Source organism: Anabrus simplex, chromosome 6, assembly GCF_040414725.1.
Source record: "Anabrus simplex isolate iqAnaSimp1 chromosome 6, ASM4041472v1, whole genome shotgun sequence".
Lineage (NCBI taxonomy): Eukaryota > Metazoa > Arthropoda > Insecta > Orthoptera > Tettigoniidae > Anabrus > Anabrus simplex.
Genome location: NC_090270.1, coordinates 18500519 through 18521717, shown reverse-complemented (window position 1 = coordinate 18521717; position 21199 = coordinate 18500519). Strand labels below are relative to the sequence as shown.

The following is a 21199-nucleotide window of genomic DNA, read 5'->3' as shown; positions in this document are numbered from 1 at the left end:
AACCGTGGGAAACCATCTTCAGGGCAGCCGACAGTGGGATTCGAACCCACTATCTCCCGGATGCAAGCTCACAGCTGCACGCCCCTAACTGCATGGCCAACTCATCCGGTCGATCCACCTCTTGTGACCTGAAATCTCTTTTACCATTCCAATGTACTTGCTATCAAAAGCCTCATATGCAGCTTAACTATTCAAACTAGTAATTACTACTACTAATAATAATTAATATATTTTACAGAGAAAATAATGTCACCGGTTTTATTTCCAACTAACTACTTTTACCATTTTCAGAGCTAATAAACTACTGGAATTTTGTTCCATGTAAGTTCTATTATGTGTTGGTAAATCCACCAACATGAGGCAAGTGTAGTTGAGAATTTCAAATACCACCAAAACGAGCCGGGATCAAACTCACCAACTTTTGAGTCAGAGAGCCAGACTCTACCATCTGAACCATTCAGCCTGGCCTTATCCGTTCTTTCCTTTCTTGCTTCCCGAGTACATACACCCTGCAATGTATTAAACTTTCTTAATAAGTTATCATATAGCACTCTCCTCAATAATCTTATCTGTCTATCAACAGACAATTCTTTGAACTGAATCCTACATAAGCATTTCTGATTCTCAGTACTATGCTACGTCTTCATCTGAAAAAAATGAACAAAATTATTTGGATTGGTTTCACGCTGAGAGCTTAAGCCAAAGCTTTAGTAAGCCATGGATGCTGCTAAGGCAAGAATAGTGCTTTGACTTAAACACTGCGAGTTTCACAGTAGCAGTGCCCCATTTGGCTTTACTGAGCTGAACATTTCCATGAAACTGGAAAGTTGGTAATGCTTGCGAACACGCAGTGATTTAATTCTCATACTTTGTTTATATCCATTGTTAATAGAGTAGGTTTTTATAGTTCATCCAACAACATAAATGAAAAGCGAGATTAAAAATGTACTGAAAACATCAGTTTGCAAGAAATTAGCATTTTGTTAGAAATTGTAAGGCAATATAAACATGTAACAGAATGTAAATAATATGACAAAATGTCATGGAGTCCAAAAACTCACATGTGGAATAAAATTGCAATAATGCCAAGTGTGATGTGGTATATAGAGATAGTACTGTAATATTAACATTCACTCCTTACCACCGGCTTAAACACTGCAAGTTCCATAGTAGTGCTTCTTGTATTTGGTTTTATTGTAAGGAAATACCTTGGAACTTAGGCCTACACTACAGCTGTTAAGCTAAGCACAACAATCCTGAAGCCAAGAGTAGCACTGAATGCATTTGAAAGAAAAATAATAATTAAACATAATGTATACATGGTGATATAATTTGGTGCACATGTGTGTGTGTGTGTGTGTGTGGGGGGGGGGGGTCTAGAGCCCTGACGATACAAGGAAACTTGGTTGTTTTATAAAAATGTTCCCTTCAAGGATCATGAGAAATGTGATAATGTTCTCCATCAACAGAGCAATGAGGGGCTGTCGATGTTAAGATGCAAGACACACCAACTGTATTTTTTAAATTATTATTCGTAATTTTACTTACCAATTGGTTTTATGTTGAATTGCATCACCAATAATTTCTAGTAGGGTACAATCATTACAGATGCTTTATTAATCATAATGTAGATTTTTTGGCAACCCATATATGAAAATGATTTGGATACATACTAAACAATCTTGGTCTTATTTTTACTGCATGCGAGCTAAAATAGTTTGTGTTTTCATCCCTAATATAGTCTAATTAAGAAAGCATTGCAATTCCTTGGTTTAAACGAAAGTCCAGTAAAGCTTAAGCTAAATTACAGATAAGCTCAGCTTATCACTTGCACTGCCTGTAATAAAAACACATCTATAGCTTAAGCTTCCACATAAGCCCAATTCTACACTAGATTTGATACTGTGAAACTGGTCCTTAAACACTAACCACATTATTTTAATCATCATGCAATACCCTGCAATAGACTAATTAAACAAAACAAAAAAATCCATATTAGAGAATAGTCTTAGCACAATGAGCAATCCTTGAAATTTCCTCTTTCACTTTTATGAATGCATAGGGTATCTTTAGTCAGTTCAAGTCTCTCCAAAGGGACTGTTAGAGCCTTGCAGCCCCCACCCCCCAGTTCTTTTTCATATGTTCCAAACTTTATGCCATTTCTGGTATTGAGAATTTTTGTGTTTCAAGTTTCTTTCTTGTGAGTGTGAAGTGGGTGTTTGAGTCCTAGATATGTTTGTTTATCTGTGGTGTCTTCTCTGGTATTTTCTGCAGATCCTCTCTTATTTCTCTGAGCCATCTCCATCCTGTCACCACATTTTCTGAATCGAGATCATGTTGTACCAGTTGTTTCAGGTGCCTCGAATCCTGCAGTCTCATTATGTGTTCAAAAAAAAATCCCAGTCTCCTCTTGCTCATAGTATCAGTAACGGGTTCCAACTCTTTGTACAAGACTTTGTTGGGCAATACGCACCACTGTATCTTTCTGGTATTTTGGCTAATGATATTTTGAGGTCAATTTCAGCTGTAATGTTTCAAAGTTCTAATATCTGTGTTTTAGCTTCACCTAAGTCAGTTGCTAGTAATGCCATGTCATCAGCAAAACCAAGGCAGTGTGTTTGTTTTCCTTGCGTTTAGGCCATCTGCGGTGCTTGTGTTCTAGCCGTGTTTTTGTCGTTGCCTGCCTCTTTTGGCGTACTGGATTGTGTACTTAGCAGCTTCTTGAGCCTTCCTGTTGGCCCAGTATTCCTTCATTTTCTTGCTGAATTCTTTCCTGCACTCCTCTGACCAATTTCCAGCTCCTTTGGGGCTAGCTGATATAAGGAATGTTAGGAAAAGTTTCGTTTTGACCATTAAATGGTATGCATTCCTGTCAGTTATGGTGGCTTGATTAATATTAAGCTCTGCAAGATCTTTGTCCACTTGCTTGGTCCAGGAGAATCCAGTAGCTTTGCCTTTGTTAGCAACCTTGAAGATCTTATGGGATAATCTATTAGGATCCATTCTGTGTAGGTGTCCATAGAAAGTCAGGTGTTTTCTTCTGATGGCATCTATGAGGTTTTCTTGATGCTGGTAGACCTCATTGTTGGGTTTGTACCATCACCTTCCATCTGGTAGGATCCTCGGCCCTTACCAATTTTTCTTCTAAGGAATTTCCGTTCTTCCACTTCCAGGGCTCTCAGTGGGGTCTTTTTAGTTAGGGATAGGCATTCTGCTGCGTAGAAGACTGATGGTCTGACTACTGCATTATAGTGTCTCTGTTCTACATTCTTAGATAAATGCTTTGAGGCATACAGTTTTCTGCAGGCAGTTTTCTGTCTAATTTGATTTTTCTTTGTTCAAGAGTCATTGTTTCACTTACATCCTCCAATATCCACTCTGCCCTTTCTATTTGAGGGCATTTCTTAAGCCACTCCCATATTAACATTTCTACTGCACTGTTGAACAGAAGTGGTGATAGTCCATCACCCTCAATCTCGAATGCCCCTGAACTTCACTTTTGACCAGGTGTTTGCGAGGGTCACTTCAATTGTATGCTTTTTCGAAGTCTATAAATGCTATCACCATACCTTTGTTTCTCCTGCTTTAATCTATTATTAGCTTGAAACTCATGATCTGATCAACATACATAGTTCCTCCAGCGTCTGAAACCTCCCTAGTACTCTCCTAGTTCCTTCTCGAGTTTTAACCTGATTGTGTTACGGACGATTCTTAAAAGGATTTTTTATATCGTCATCGTTCAGGCAGAAGTCACAAACTGGCATGCTGCTCTCCAGTATTTGTCACATGGGGTTCTGTAGGCACATTAGCGTGTGTGACGGAGGCTGAATGAAGCAGTCAATCTGAGGTCAGCCTGGGGGAGCAGTGGGCTATGGGAGCTGCTGCCACCTCATTTGAAGTTCTGTGTGATGATAAAACTAGAAAGCTTTAACAGTAACAAGTGGACCCATGTTGCTCCACAACATTCCTTATATAAAGGTTACATAACTCGTCTTGATAAGCCTGTCCCAGTCATATTGTTTTTTTGCCCCTTTGAATAATTTTATGAATATTTAATACTGTTAATATAGTTTATAACACTTCTTTCAATACAATATTCTCTGTACTTCGACCATTCAGCCGTATCTGGATCATAACATTTTCAAACAATCTTGCCCGATACAAAGCCTGTGCCTGAATACTAGTTCGGGTAAGTAGACACCCAGTTTTTCAAGAGTTTGTTCGTGCGCTTCGTTAATGGTCATACAGAAGTCTAGGTGACTTGATACCTTCCCGCCTGTACGTACGCAGAAACTGTGTTTAGACGTCTACTGTTAAACAATGTCTAAGTATGGCTACTGCAGTGCAGAGACGTTATTTATCACTTAGACACTGTCTAAAACCGATGTTCAACCGTCCATGTTTAAACACTGCCGAGAACACTGTTTAACCTCAAATGTAAGGAGTAAAACACAATCAGAGGTTATGTACTATAAAACATGTAATTTGTATTATGATGTTGAGGTGATTCCGGGAAGAAAGGTTAGTCCGATGGATTTCTGTGGGTCTTCTGCTGCGAAGTTGCAGCAATTCATTTGAAATGTACAGGTAGGTAGAGCTGAAAATAAGATTTCACTATTCAAGAGGCTTGTTTCTAACTAAAAAAACCTATTTTCCGAATTGAACTATATACTAATATACTATATTGCCACCTGCATTTCGGGTTTTCACATTGAAATTTAAACTCATGCCTTGCGCTGACTTTGACTACTTCAATTATGACCTGAATTTTTATCTTCAAGAAATAGTGCACTGTGCATATATGTTTTTCATTTGTTTCCGGTATTGCGCATTTTACCATTTTTCTCTTCACAATTTTTTTTTTACGTCAACTGTTCTAAAAAATCTACAAGATCCTAGTTACATATTTCAGTTATATTGAATTATATTATATGTGTATATATGTATGTACATTTTCGCGACCAAAGCAAATACTGGATCATTAAGCTATTCATCAAGTTCAGTCGGCGTTTGAAAGCACAGTGCCTGATGTTGAATATGTCGAGCTGATCTTCGGGAGCTGGCAATTTACTTCAATTGAGCTACTCGTCTTCTGCACGATTTTGCATCTTCACATTTGTTGGATTGTGTTGTAACTTCGCGCCTGATAGTGTATGCAAGCTGGTTCATTTAACAGTTCTCCGCTTCTCGTAAACATTATGAGACAATGCTGAACTTTGCGTGTGCTATGCTGCTGTTCAGAAGATTGCGCCTTGCTTCTTTTAAGTGACTTACCTTCTACTTCTTCTGAATTTTACAGTGCCTATCCCCGTTGTTTTATTTTGCCTCTTCAATTGTTTTTGTGGGGACTTGATCTTTAATTTCTTTCTTACCTATGCATTGTTTTTTGCGTTTTATTCGGCTGATTATGACCTGTATTGGGGTTTTTTTATAGGAGAGGTGAAAAGAAGAGATAGGATAAGTTAATAAAGGAAGAAGATTAGTAGATAAGAGAAGATTAAAAGGATTTGAAGTTAAAAGATGATGGGAAAGGGTAAGATAGGGAAATAAAGGAGGGGTAGTTTAGGGTGGGTTAGGAGGGTGGGTTATTGGAGGTAGAAAATGTGGGTAGGAACTTTGTAAGGCATGGAAAATTGAATTCGGGTTTAGGAATTTAGAATTTTTGAGAAGAAGAATTAGGAAGTCAAATAGGATATTGGGTTTTTCAGAAATGTTGTTTAAATTGAAATTAGGGTTGAAGTATTGGTCAAGGTGAATAAAACAATTTTAAGTAGTGTTTAGGAGGGGGCCTTTGTTAATGATGTAGGATGAACTAACTTTCATTGTGATACATTTCAATACGGAACATTATGAAATTTTTATCTTTAAATATATTACACTGACGAGCCTAACTTAGCACACGAGGGCGAAACGCAGGCAGCCAAGAATGAGTTAGCTGGAAAATTTATAATGTCCAATAACGGACCATTATATTGGTATTATAAATTTACTCATTCGGGACAAATATTTTAGGTTCCCTATGGGAATCAACATCTACATCATTTGATGGCCAGGCAGGCATCAATTTTTGAAAATGAGACATAGCTCTCATAGTGCATTGGCACTGCTGGTGGCTTCAAATAGCCTATGCAGTGGCCTCCACGGTATGCACTAGCCTTGCGTCTTGGGTGGTGTGCTAAGTCCCAACTGACGAGCCTAACTTAGCACACGAGGGTGAAACGCAGGCAGCCAAGAATGAGTTAGCTGGAAAATTTATAATGTCCAATAACGGACCATTATATTGGTATTATAAATTTACTCATTCGGGACAAATATTTTAGGTTCCCTATGGGAATCAACATCTACATCATTTGATGGCCAGGCAGGCATCAATCAATTTTTGAAAATGAGACATAGCTCTCATAGTGCATTGGCACTGCTGGTGGCTTCAAATAGCCTATGCAGTGGCCTCCACGGTATGCACTAGCCTTGCGTCTTGGGTGGTGTGCTAAGTTCCAACTGACGAGCCTAACTTAGCACACGAGGGCAAAACGCAGGCAGCCAAGAATGAGTTAGCTGGAAAACTTATAATGTCCAATAACGGACCATTATATTGGTATTATATTACACTCACCGTAGCAACACTAAAATCAAAGCTACATTTCCTCTGTGGCAGCGTGTCGCTTTAATGCCAATAATATTCTGAGATTTAATTTCCACCGAAAGCGATATTCTTATCTGCGGGCAAGTCATGCTCATGCTTATAGATATATTTGAATAACGTGTAGGAAGACAACAGCTCACTAGCGTTCGGCGTGCGCACCGACGAATTTCATTGGTTTACAACAAAGTATTTATTTATTTTCCACCTAGTCGATACAATGATTGTTTAAGGCAATTTAATGGTTAAAAGTGGTACATGTTTTGTATATTATCAACATCTTCAGCTGTTTAGATGAAAAATACATAAATTGACAAGTAATAAGATTGACAACATTAAAACAAACAAAAAACTCAAGAGAAAATATATAAATTATTTCTACAATTGAAAGCAGTCGTCAAGGTAACACTTGTACAATATTCCACAGAGAATATGTCCTAATGAATATTCTTTACTTAATAATTCATGAAAAAAGGTAAATTTATAAATTAAAAATTATACAGTTTATAAGTATGCTAATTGTTGAAATGAAGAAATCCAGATACGACAGTGTGGCTCTTATTATTAATGCAGATGAAAATATTACTAATTCCTAGTTGTCAATTCTTATTAAGCCTGCTTTCCTTTGGAACAGTAACTCCTGTCATTCTTTCACAGTCTTGTGTCTGGCGTAATATTGATGATGCGTTCTTCCTTGCTCATGCACCTAAGGAGGTGGAGGAGTGGGGGATATAGATGTGTCAAGAACCTCCTTGCTGTCACCTATAGCTTCAACTGAGGACGAATAAGTTGTAGGCCTATCTGTAGGTGGAGAAATTCCAATTCTTTTATCGTGATCTTTCCCAAGCATTTTCAAATATACTAGAATTTGGTAATATAATGGGTTCTTATATTCTACAGCCTCATTAAGGTAAAGAAAAATGATAAAAATGATACGTTAGCATAGGTCAAAGCATTTCTTTTCTGCCCTGTTGGGTTATCTTCCTGGGAGGTGGTGTGGAGATTTTTGACTTGAGAAGATGGAAGGATTGGATTTCCAAGTCGCCTTTGTGGCATATAAAATATATTTTAACAGATTCAAGATGACTTAGTTTATATCTCGGACTTTCGAGAATGTGAATTGCTTATGTAATTGAGGTATTTAGTTTTCTTTAATCTTCTCTTGGTTTTATTATTCCTTCGTTCTGTGCTCATCATGGTTGGGTTAGAAAGGTTCCCCTCATTGCATGTGTTTCTAATTTATTTGTGCGTTAACTTTACTTTTACACACTTTTTTCGGCATTTTCATTTACCGACCCTCTATGTTTGTTTTGAGAACAGAAGGTGACACAGATTCATGTGTGTGTATGTGATTGTTTGCTGTTTGCCGACCAAGACCTTTTTTACTTATGTCGCTTCATTAACATTCCGCTTGAGCTCATGTTGTATTATTTTATCGCGTGTTCTGTATATTTCGTGTCCACCCAATATTGGAGTTGTATGAATACAAGCTAACAACACGATTGGCCTGCTTCTGTGTATTTTGGTGTTGGAGACACTCCGTCTCTTTAAAATGGACCACTTTCTGGTTCATACTGTCTGAGCTCGAGAGCGGTTGTTTATTTTGTTATGTGCTGTGCATTGACGTTCTTATACGTCCCTCTATTCGGCGATCTAACCCCTTGGTCTCTGTGTGAGCGTGGGTGGTTCTGACACTTGGGTCCGTGATACCCTTTGTTTAATTGATTTATTTATGGTTCGTTTCACATTGCCGTCATTGGCTTTCTTTACCTATTTTCTAGTTTAAATATGTTTTATTCTTTGCAGGTTACCTTTCCACATTTTTCTGTTGTTTGACGATAAACCATGGTAACTTCCCCTTTTCTCTATGCATTTATTTTATGAGCTTGGTGCACCCTTCCCTCTTCTCCCGTTTTAAGCTCTTTTACTTAATGATATTGCATTCTCGGGGGACGTGATTTTGATTGTTGAGAGTTTTATGTCTTATCTGAGGAATTAAAAGGGAGAAAGTTATGATTAGGTGCTGTTACTCCCTAAACTTACGACTGTTTAGACCTGATGTGCTACAAAGAAATGTTTTGTACCCACCTGAATTCATATTCTTCAATTAATTATGATAGATGCCAAGTCCCTACACCAAACTTTTCATCACGTCTTTTATGAAGGTAAGCGTGTATGAAGGTGCTATAATCAACGAGTCTGGTGTATTTTGATTATGGGCCACATATTATTAATATTACCTATTTGATTTTTGGCCCCCTTGTTTTACTTATGCAACCTTAAACATATCAGTCGCAAGGCTTTTCAGGCGTTTGTTCTGGTTTGCTTATCAGAAGCCTATATATGAGGCACAGTCTGATACTGCATACGGGAGAATAATCTCCACAATGGAATTATTGCCCGCCTAGCAATTCCGAATGGAAAATTGTAAATTCCCCTGGAGGGAATTAGATATTTTTCACCAATAGAGCATGTCAAAAACATATCAGATGTAAGGCTTTTCAGGCGTTTGCTCTATTAACCAGCAAATCGTCTTAGGTCTGACACTAGACTCGTCAGAGTGGGATGTGTCAGACCCTACCCACTGACGCTCTACGCAGGTGAGCTTATCAGAAGCCTATATAGCTTATAGCCCACTCTGACGAGTCTAGTGTCAGACCTAAGACGAAGGCGCTGGTTAATAGATCAAACGCCTGAAAAGCCTTACATCTGATATGTTTTTGACATGCTCTATTGGTGAAAAATATCTAATTCCCTCCAGGGGAATTTAGAATTTTCCATTATGCAACCTTTTTTTAAAAATTTTCTCTCCATAATAAATTTAAGTTCTTGCCCTTATTACTGTTATATTTTAATTTCTTTGCAACTCTTATATGTTTGTTATCTGTAAGAGGCCCAGGTCCAGTTTCTGGCAGTTTTTTTGCTAGTTTTGACCAAAGCCACCGCACTGGGTCTTCGTCATGTTCTTAGTGTCAGTTCACTATCCGGTGGGTTCTTGGTCTTCCCACCATCCGTTTCTCTGCCACATGTCGCTCCAAGTTAACATACGCTGTCCTTGTTGGCTCCATCCTCATTACATGCCTGCCCAAACCACCTCAGTCTGGACATGCTGATCCAATCTAACAATTATGTAACAATCCCAGCTTCCTTTCTAGCAACATCATTCCTCAACTTGTCCAGTTTGGTTTTTTGAATTGTGGACCTAAGGAACTTCATCTCGGATGCCTGCAACCTTGATGAGTCTTTCTTAGTGAGGGTGCAGGTTTCAATAGCATAGGTTAAGATTGGTATGAAGTACTGACTGAACATCACCAGCTTTGATTTTGTAGGTACTTTGGGATCCCAGAGGAGTGTACGTACTTGCTGGTAAAAGTGAGAGCTCTTCCGCACTCTACTTGCCACCTCCTTTGTGACTAGTGTATCTTGAGATATTACACTGCCGAGGTATGTAAAGCTTTCCACACTTTCTAGTGGATGGTTTCCTAGCATGATGTTCGCTGGTCGTCCCTCTCTGTTTATTGCCATCAGTACTGTTTTGAGTTCGCCTATCTTGAGATCAGTCAGGTCAGGTACATTCTGCTGCCGTATGCAACAGTAGACGGTACTACCTGCAACTGTCTGGCCGAGGGTTGGGCGGCTGTTACCAAACCTGACAAACTAAGGGAGAACCAATGGCTATGGGCAGAGGAGTTCACCCTTAGGGAGCTTGCTGAAGCCATTGTGTAGAAATGACACATAAATTCAACTGGCAGCTGCTGCCTTGCAGATGTGGCAGGGGACTGCTAAAGGCTAAGGGAGATAAGCCTGACAGAAAATCTTCTCTAACGTTAGGCCTAGCAAGTCAGTTGGAGACTAACTGCAATTACTTTCAACACTTATACAAGTTTTTTTTAAATCACTATTTTTAAATACACATTTTAACATGTGGCAGTTTTATCGTACCAGCAGTGGTGTTCTGGTAACATATTACTGACACCTAATTAAAATCACTGTTCTGGAGATGTAATCTCTTGTCTCCTATATATATAAAAAACAACTGATGTATGAAATAAAATTTCTCTATCTGCGAGTTGGCTTCCGTCATACACTTGATGTTATTGTTATCAATGATATACTGTATTAGGGAGGTAAGTGTTACATATATCTGTGTGCTGTTGATATCAGCTGAGATGCTGTCAAACGGGTATTCTATGTTATACTGTATGTTCCACCTATCCGCCCGTAACTTACTTGTTCAAAAGTCTTTTCACCGTTATTTGTGTTCTGACAGGTGAGCTATTGTTACTAGTAGTAATGGGGAGTGATGTCATGGGAAGGAGAGAGAATATTAAGTAGTAGTAGGCCTGTTTGCTCTGGATGTAGGATTGTCGGATCTTGTTCTATTGTAGTATATTTGTGGTTACCATTTTTATGATGTTCGCTCATAGCTGAGAATCTGTTGTATTTTGTATCACTGCAGTGTTCTGTGTATCTTGTAAAAAATGTTCCACCCTGTTTGACCAAAGTAAGATGAATTACATGTTTGGCATATGTTCATTATTATTATTATTATTATTATTATTATTATTATTATTATTATTATTATTATTATTATTATTAACTATTAATATTATTATTAAAAAATTAGTAACTTAACAAACAAATGGAATAATCAACCACACCATGAAGCCATCACTTGTACAGAAATACACTAATTTGCACCTTTATAATACCCTTGCTAGGCCTACCCTCTCTTATGGATGTGAGGCATGGTCATTAAGAACTCAAAACGTTTCAAGAATCACTGCACGAGAAATGATGTTCTTGCGCCACACTGCAGGATACAACAAGTGGTACTATAAAAGGAATGAAGAGGTGCTGAAAAAACTGATAAGACAACCAATAACTGAGTAGACCCTACACCTACAGGTATCAGGAAAACTGGAAACATCATATACAAAGGATGGAACATGAAAGATTGCCAAAAGAGATTATCCGATATCAATACAGGGCCAAAATGATCTGTAGGACATCCGATGAAGAGGTTGCGTGAAAATGCAAGACCGTAACAGAAAACACAGCTCAATACATGAAAGGAATATAATTATGATGATGATGATTATTATTATTATTATTATTATTGCTCTTGTTGAAGGAAGATCAAGAACTGCATTAAGCATATCTTATGAGTGAGAACTGAAAACTGTAACCTGGACTTGTAGAAAATCATCATCTTCAGAACAAATCTCAGACGTGTGGTTTACTCTCCTCACAATCTGTTCCATCATGTGTGCTCACAATTTCTGTAGTTTTTTTTTTTTTTTGCTAGGGGCTTTACGTCGCACCGACACAGATAGGTCTTATGGCGATGATGGGATAGGCCTAGGAGTTGGAAGGAAGCGGCCGTGGCCTTAATTAAGGTACAGCCCCAGCATTTGCCTGGTGTGAAAATGGGGAACCACGGAAAACCATCTTCAGGCCTGCCGACAGTGGGATTCGAATCCACTATCTCCCGGATGCAAGCTCAAAGCCGCGTGCCTCTACGCTCATGGCTAACTTGCCCGGTTTGTACAGTTCTACGATGATAGCCCCAGAGGAGTGTGACAGGCTTCGGCAGGTGGCACAGTTCCTATCCTCGCTACTAGATGGGGCTTCATTCATTCCATTACTGACCCGGTTGAATGATCGGAAACAGGCTGTGGATTTTCGTTCTACAATGATGATTATAGATCGAAGTGGAAGAGAGGTGTGATGTTGGGTGGATGATTTTTTAACGCAGTGCACAAGAATATAGAACCTAAGTGGGTTCATTAACGTTTGTGACATTCAGAAATTCAGTCATTCTCATACCAACAGATTAAGAATGATTTATCAGACTTAAAGACCTCTTATGTATTAAGTAACTTCAGAAAATACCAAGTGTATTATAATGTGGTAACCTGTCAGTTCCAATCTTCCTTTCATGAATGAATGATCTTGTAATATCTGTATTGTTCTCCATCATATGAAAATTAGTTAATGAAATTTAATAAAATTACAATAGCTGGTTAGGAGGCAAAAATACGGAGAGTATCATGAAGCTCATAATGCATGTCAGAAGATTGTTCAAGAAGAGAAACAAAAGCGCTGGGAAAACTTCACAGAAACCTTGTGAGAGTATGTTAAGAAAGTTTGTACGGACTGGTTAAAAGCAAATTAAACAGGAGAGAAGATTACAATTTTTAAGGATGGATACAGGACAAATTTTGACACAAAGAGAAGATATCCTCCTGCGATGGGAGGAGTATTTTGCTAAATTACTTAATATAAAATTCAGAGAACTGAAGGAAGAGGAGGAACATGAAGAAGAAAGGGTGAAAGAAAAGTAAAATGAAAATATAACAATGTTGGAAATAGGAGGAGCTATAAAGAACAGTCACAATGCACCAAGTGTGGACGAAGTGGGCACAGAGATGGTCAAGGCAGCACGACCAGAAGGTTTACATTGGATATATAGATTATTTCGAGTGATGTGGAAGAAAAAAGAAGTACCAGAAGATTGGAGGAAAGGTCTGATAATTCCAATATTCAAGAAGGGTGATAAAGCAACTATTATCCGCGAAACTCTTAGTGATAATTCATTTTATGGGGGTGAGGAGTAAGGAGGGAGCTACCCCGGTTCGGGTAATAGTGCCAACTGAATGGAAATGAAATCTGAATTGAATCGATAGTATGACCGATCGATAATGAATTTTCTAAACCTTTATTATCTTAAGCCAACAACTGTCTCACACACACACATTATATAACATTTCTTGATGCAAATCTTGTTCCTATCATGAATTCTCAGAAATATCACTTACACAATCGTCACTGCTATCTCCAGTACTATTAATTACAATCTTGTAACACAGTCGTGCCTTTCTGCAATACCTCTCCCAATCTGCGGCAGATACTGAATGGAATGCCTCGACGGTCAGTAGTCTTAAGTTAGCTGCTGACATGTCTCCCGTAATATTTTCCTCACTCATGTTCAATCCTAACCTACATTTTAATAATATGTGCTATTTGTTTTACGTCCCACTAACTACACTTTTACGGTTTTCGGGGACGCCGAGGTGCCGGAATTTAGTCCCGCAGGAGTTCTTTTACGTGCCAGTAAATCTACCGATATGAGGCTGACGTATTTGAGCACCTTCAAATACCACCGGACTGAGCCAGGATCGAACCTGCCAAGTTGGGGTCAGAAGGCCAGAACCTACATTTTGGCTTTGCTGGGTAAACAACAACAGTACACATAAAGTTTTGCAATTATACCGCCAGATGTCTCACGGCGATGCATAATTGATTCATAGTTTTTGAGTCAAAGGTTGCCAATACGAATCTCGAAGATAACCGAAGTCGACCGATTCATTACTAGGGTGTAAATCTATCGCTAAAAAGTGCACAGATAATAGTTTCTATGTACTACTGACTCTGAGGTTGGCTGTTATTATTGAAGAGGATGAATGTTCACTTTTATTTCTCTCATCAAATTTCCCACTCAAATTCTGATCACTTTCTTCCAATTTCCCTTTCAAGAAACCAAGATACCTCCGGTGAATACGTAACCAAGCCTCGTATTTCCCTGGCAGTAATAAAATAGTAATAGTAATAATGTTAAAAAAAGCGCAAGCCATCCTATCCGTGTATCAGTGTTCAGAATGAAGTACTTCAGCAAGATGTAAAATAGTAAAATAAAGGAACCAAATAAATGATTCGCACTGCAAGAAAAACATAAATACAGTACAAATACAGCAGGGTATCTATTTAAGGGATTAGGGTGGAAGAAGGATTACATCAGAAGTGGAGGGGGTGGGTCCCCATATGTGGAATATGATTCTAAAAACCTGCGTGCAGTTTTAGTTCATTTGCTGCCCATTAGAAAGCATTGACATGCAGTCGGCACTTAGAGGGGGGCAACAGCCGTTGTCTAATTTTAATCTAATGTGGAATGACACTTCTTACAAATATATTCTTCACTTCTTGGTGAAAAGGAACAAATTTGATAGGAAATGAGTAACACTGGCAGGTAAACTTTATGTTAAACTCTTGCTCTAAACTACGCTATTTAAGTATTCATCAGTGAAGCAAAATTCATACTTGTTAAAGTAAGATATAAATCCATTAATTTAAAAGACCAGTGATGTGGAACATCACCTGTATTTTAGTTGAAATATGAGTACCGTATTCAATAAGAGAGGAAGAGCACAGTCTACACATCGCAACAACATAAAATCCAAACTTAAAGGCAAACTGCCAAATATAAACGCGATATTTGCGCTTTGATGTTCTACATAGCCACTGTTCCAAAAAGTTATTTTCTTACCAGTAAGCATCAACACACTAATATTAATCGTACGGTAACTCACCTTCCTCTGCGAGATCTTTATTGATAACCAGTTTTCCATGCCTCAAGTAGTTCAGGACCGGACTGAAATACGTAGGATCTCTGTCAATTAAAAAAGCACCCATCTCATCCTACAAAGAAAAAGAAGTTAACGGTAATAAATGGTATCGTACAATCGAAACAATTTCACATAACATCTTTTACACATCATAAACAATGCTGAAAACTGACCTTATCTGAAATTAATTCCGAATCTTCTTGACACAACCTATATAAAAAGGAATTTGGATCCCGTGACAATGTCGTTTTAGTGGTTAAAAAATATGTTCCGCCAACATTTAACCGTACCCACTGTTTACTACCCCTATTAGATACATTATATTTTTCTTCCACTTCATGTGAATTTGATACACACATGTCAGCCATGTTGTTACTTTACCAATATTTGTTATTTTTTCAACACTGAAATATAAAGATTTATTAATATAACTTATACTGATAAAAGTAATATTATCTAAAAGTTCGTTAATTTTCGCAATATTATAAGTAATGGACACTTCAATGATAAACGTTTATTTCCGATATTTGGGTTCTAGACTAAGCGTAAATACCGCCATCTTTAGTGTCTAACAAGCGGTCATTTTTGCGCCGAGTTATTGCACAGGTTCGTTTTCGAAATAGTGGCTGATAGAATGCCTGTTAAAGTTGATATCGTGCCACCACCCCCTGCCAATTCGAAGCAGCCCGGTGTTACAAGATCTCTGCTGTACAATGGATCTAAGTTTCAAGGGCATCAAAAGTCCAAAGGGAATAGCTATGAAGTTGAAGTGGTTTTGCAGGTTAGGTTATTTCTTTCTTGTATTTTTACGATACAGCTGTGTGATAATGACGAACATTCTTTCATCATTTATCTGCTGTGCAACTGATATTATTAGTATGTCCAGAAATGTGAAATTGCAGCTTTAATCTAATTGTATTCGTTAGATTTATCTCTGTAACTAAACGTCAAATTAGGTCATCTTGTGTTTTATTTATCGAAGCTTTTTGTAAGATTGAAAGTAACTTACCCTAGTTGCAACATATCCGTGTGACTGCTCAATATTATGGAAGTTTTGGCAATTTTAAGATAATTGTATATTGATATTGTGAAAACCTAACCTGTGTCAGCATTGTCGCACTGTTAGATATTTTGGAAAGAAACATCTCTCATAATCGCCTGCAGTCGAAGGTTGTGCAAACGATAGAGCTGTATCAGTGACATATAAATGTTATTTACATGAATTATGCCAGCAACTAACATGTCCTTTTTACAGTATGGTGAAGTGCATTGCAAGACCAGTGTTGGAGGATTCGTGGATGAATCTCTCTCTAAAGAACATAAGCAGGTTAAGTTTTCAACCGATTTAAAAAATGTGGCAATATACGTGATAGGATAGCCCTAACCGAGCAAGTAGCTATGTGCTTTGGATTACATATTATTCACACACTTTTTAGTGATTGATTTTTGTACAGGGGTGAGGAGAAAGGAGGGAGCTCTCCTGGTTCCGGTAATACTGCCAACTGAATGGAAATGAAATCTGAGTTGAATCGATAATATGATCAATCAATATGAATTTTCTAAACCTTTATTACCAACAGCTGTGCCACACACACATTATATAACATTATATATCATTTCTCGATGCAAATCTTGTTCCTAGCATGAATTCTATAGTGTAGCTTTGCTGTGTAAACAACAACAGTACTAATACGTAAAGTGCCGGGCTGAGTGGCTCAGACGGTTGAGGCACTGGCCTTCTGACCCCAACTTGGCAGCTTCGATCCTGGCTCAGTCCGGTGGTATTTGAAGGTGCTCAAATACGTCAGCCTCGTGTCGGTAGATTTACTGGCATGTAAAAGAACTCCTGTGGGACTAAATTCCGGCTCCTTGGCGTCTCCGAAAACCGTAATAGAGTAGTTAGAGAGACTTAAAGCAAATAACGTTATTATTAGTAGTAAAGTGTACGCCAGATGTCGCACAGCGATGCATAATACCAATCAACATCTATATCATCAGCGATGCATAAGCGATTCATAGTTTGTTTCAAAGGTTGCCAATACGAATCTCGAACATAACCGAGGTCGACTGATTCAGCTCTAGGTTGTCCATGTATCACTAAAAGATGCACGTACTATAGCTATCTGCTTGCTGCATTCGGAAGATAATGGGGATCGAACCCCACTGTCGTCAGCCCTCCGAATGGTTTTCTGTGGTTTCCCATTTTCACACTAGGCTGTACCTTAAGGCCCCAGTATCTTCCTTCCCACTCCTATCCCTGTCCTATCCCATCATCGCATGCCTATGTCAAATTCTTTGGTTTCAAAATATTGCACAACATGGTGTTGCAGTCGTGGTACATACTTATTACATACATGGCACATTCTTGTGTGTGTCCCTTATTCTTATTCACTCCCATGAAAATGCCTGTAGCTATCCTAAACTAGTCTAGTCAGAAGTGAAAAAGTATGTTGGGCCAACATGTATGTACAAAAGAGGCTGATGCTTGGAAGATATGTGTTCGAAGATTTTCATTTTGATATATTTAATTAAGCCATCGATTCCAAGATTCTAGTCATTCGAGCAGTTTATTTCTGTGTGTTTCAAAGAGGTATAATAGCCCAGTGGTATGGCTACTAGCTAATCATCAGGGTGGTTGTTTGAAATCCTGGTTAATGAACATAACTTTTCTCTGAAATAAAAAAAAATCTGATTCCATGTAGATGCCTTGGCTTGCAGTCATGAAATTTAAAGGTATTCTTTCTTTTCTGTTTAGCTTAATGGCGAGTGGGTGAAGTAGGTAAGATACAGTATTTCAAAACATATGTTTGTGTATTAGAAATAGAAAGGGAGCAACTATATGTATGTACATCAGGAGCATGAGAACATATACGAAATATTAACAAAATAACATAGATCACTGTGGTTAGAGGGAGGAACAGAAAGGAGAGAAACAGACATAGAAACATCAAGAACATCTCTTGTTTGTCTCAATTTTGCTGCTCCCTCTATCCACTGTGGTCAGTCATTCTGTTTATTCTATTGTAAGTTCTAAACCTTCTTTTGTTTGGTGTACAATTTTGGCCAAAATAGATAGAGCCAGTCAGATCAAATTGTATTTCTACACTGAAAGGTTACTTCAACTAATATAGTTGTCTGACGAGAAGAGGTGCTCTATTGGTGAAAAATATCTAATTCCCTCCTTGGGAATTTAGAATTTTCCAGTAAGAATGGCTGCCGCACGTGCACCTTACTCAGGTATCAAGGCCTGACAACAAACTGAAATTTTCATCCACGGTGCGTCTTTCGAATTGAGGTGGTGTCATGAAGTTTCAAAGTGGTGGTGCAATTGTGCTTTAGTTAGACATTTAGGCCTACTATAATTAATACGTACTGCATAATGAACATGGTTCGTGGTGTGGATTCCTGTAGTCTCGTCCTAGTTCGTGAACCATGGGCAACGGCTGAGTGGCCTAGTAAGTGGTCCTGAGAGTCGGGATACCAGTTGCTATGGAATGGGAGTGGGCATCTCGGGCATATTCTGAGTCATGGCTCTCCTTGTGCTCAGGTGGCTAGGGCTATACATTCCACCATGGTCCTTAACCCGTTAGAGGAGAGATCCTCACTTGGACCATGTGCAAGTAGGGTAACATCCTGCTTCATGAATTTACCGAGGTCAGAACATTTTAAGCAAGCCTCGGACCTATGAGAGTAACGGAGTCCCACTCTCACTTGACAGGTGAGGGACTCCTTGGAAACAACTTGGCGAGCAAAATGGAATTTCGATGGGGAGCTATCAATATTAATGGGGCTTGCGGAAAAAAAAAAAAAGTAGAACTGTCTGAGTCAGCTAAGAGGATGCATTTGGATGTACTAAAGTAAGTGATATTGGGGTAAGGGGAGATAACGAGGAAGAAATAGAAGATAATAAAGTCTATTTGAAGGGTGTTAAAAAGGGAAGGGCAGAGTCTGGGGTAGGAATGTTTATCAGAAATACTATTGCACGCAACGTAGTTTCTGTTAGGCATGTAAATGAGCGAATGATGTGGGTAGATTTGGCAGTTGGAGGAATTAGAACGAGAATTGTCTCGGCGTGTGAGGGTGCAGATGAGGATGAATTTGATAAGTTTATGAAGCATTGAGTGACATCATAGTCAGAGTGAACAGCAAGGATGGGATAGTGCTAATGGGCAATTTCAATGCGAGAGTTGGAAATAGAACTTAAGGATACAAAAGGGTGATTGGTAAATGTGGGGAAGATATGGAAGCTAGTAGGAATGTTAAGCGTTTATAGGTTTAGCAGTTACGAATACATTCTTCAAGCATAAGGCTTTTCACCACTACACATGGGAGGCTACGGGTACCAGATCCATAATAAACTATATCTTAACAGACTTTGAATTCAGGAAGTCGGTTAGGAATGTACAGGTTCTTCAGGGATTTTTCAATGATACAGACCACTATCTGATCTTTAGTGAAGTAAGTATCTCTAGGCCTAGGGTAGAGAAAGTGGAATCTGTCTGCAAACGAATAAGGGTAGAAAATCTCCAGGACGAGGAAATTAGAATCACATGGATATGATTAATGAGAAGTTTCGAACAGTAGACAGTAAGCAGGTTCAGGATGTAGAAAGACGATGGGTGGCATACAGGGATGCTGCAATAGAAACAGCAAGGGAATGCCTAGGAATGACTGCGTGTAAAGACGGGAAAAAATTAACATCTTGGTGGAAGTGAGAGCAACTTGTAAACGTTAAAAAGGTTATCGAAAATGACTCCAAACAAGGGCCAAACCAGACAGGGAATTGTATGTAGATGAAAGAAACAAAGCGAAACAAATAGTTGTTGAATCCAAAAAGTCATGGGAAGATTTTTGTAATAACCTGGAGAGTCTAGGTCAAGCAGCAGGGGAAACTTTTCTGGACAGTAATAAAGAATCTTAGGAAGGGAGGGGAAAAGGAAATGAACAGTGTTTTGAGTAATTCAGGTGAACTCATAACAGATCCCAGGAAATCACTGGACAGGTGGAGAGAATACTTTGAAAATCTTCTCAACGTAAAAGGAAATCTTCATGGTGGTATCGCGAACAACCAAGCTCATGGGGAGGAAGAAAATTATGATGGTGAAATTACGCTTGAGGAAGTGGAAAGGATGATGGACTCCATTGTCATAAAGCAACAGGAATAGATTAAATTTGATCTGAAATGGAGAAGTATAGTGGGAAGGCAGGGATGAAATGGCTTCATAGAGTAGTAGGATTAGCACGGAGTGTCGGTAAGGTACCTTCAGATTGGACAAAAGCAGTAATTGCACCTATCTATAAGCAAGGGAACATGAAGGATTGCAACAATTATCGAGGTATCTGATTGATTAGTATAGCAGGCAAAGTATTCACTGGCATCTTGGAAGGGAGGGTGCGATCAGTGGTTGAGAGGAAGTTGGATTAAAACCAGTGTGGTTTCAGACCACAGAGGGGCTGTCAGGATCAGATTTTCAGTATGCGCCAGGTAATTGAAAAATGTTACGAGAGGAATAGAGAGTTGTTTGTTTCGTAGGTCTAGAGAAAGCATACGACAGTGTACCGAGGGAAAAGATGTTCGCCATACTGGGGGACTATGGAATTAGGGTAGATTATTGAAATCAATCAAAGGCATTTATGTTGACAATTGGGCTGCATTGAGAAATGATGGTAGAATGAGTTCTTGGTTCAGAGTACTTAGAGGTGTTAGACAAGGATGTAATCTTTCACCTTTGCTGTTTGTAGTTTTCATGGATCATCTGCTGAAAGGTATAAAATGGCAGGGAGGGATTCAGTTAGGTGGAAATGTAGTAAGCAGTCTGGACTGTGCTGACGACTTGGTATTAATGGCAGATTGTGCCGAAAGCCTGCAGGCTAATATCTTGGAATTTGAAAATAGGTTCAATGAGTATGGTATGAAAATTAGCCTCTCGAAGACTAAATTGATGTCAGTAGGTAAGAAATTCAACAGAATTGAATGTTAGATTGGTGATAAAAAGCTGGAACAAGTGGAAAAGTTTAAGTATTTAGGTTGTGTGTTCTCCCAGGATGGTAATATAGTAAGTGAGATTGAATCAAGGTGTAGTAAAGCTAATGCAGTGATCTCGCAGTTGTGAACAAGTGTTCTGTAAGAAGGAAGTCAGCTCCCGGACGAAAC

The 21199-nt window shown here is 38.7% G+C and overlaps 2 protein-coding genes across 2 annotated transcripts in view; one reads left to right on the top strand and one right to left on the bottom strand.

Annotated features, from left to right (window-relative positions):
* The window catches only part of inc (BTB/POZ domain-containing protein inc), a 100031-nt gene extending 84589 nt beyond the window's left edge, over positions 1-15442 (bottom strand). The window contains exons 1-2 of the mRNA XM_067149694.2: positions 15219-15442; positions 15010-15118 (exon numbers count right to left, since the gene is read on the bottom strand). Of these exons, the coding sequence (XP_067005795.1) occupies positions 15010-15118; positions 15219-15413 (304 nt within the window). The 5' untranslated portion in view covers positions 15414-15442. The remainder of the gene's footprint in view (positions 1-15009; positions 15119-15218) is intronic.
* Positions 15443-15596: 154 nt separating this feature from the next.
* Positions 15597-21199, top strand: part of LOC136876061 (glucose-induced degradation protein 4 homolog) — a 54518-nt gene continuing 48915 nt past the window's right edge. The window contains exon 1 of the mRNA XM_067149695.2: positions 15597-15826. Coding sequence (XP_067005796.1) covers positions 15680-15826 — 147 coding nt within the window. The 5' untranslated portion in view covers positions 15597-15679. The remainder of the gene's footprint in view (positions 15827-21199) is intronic.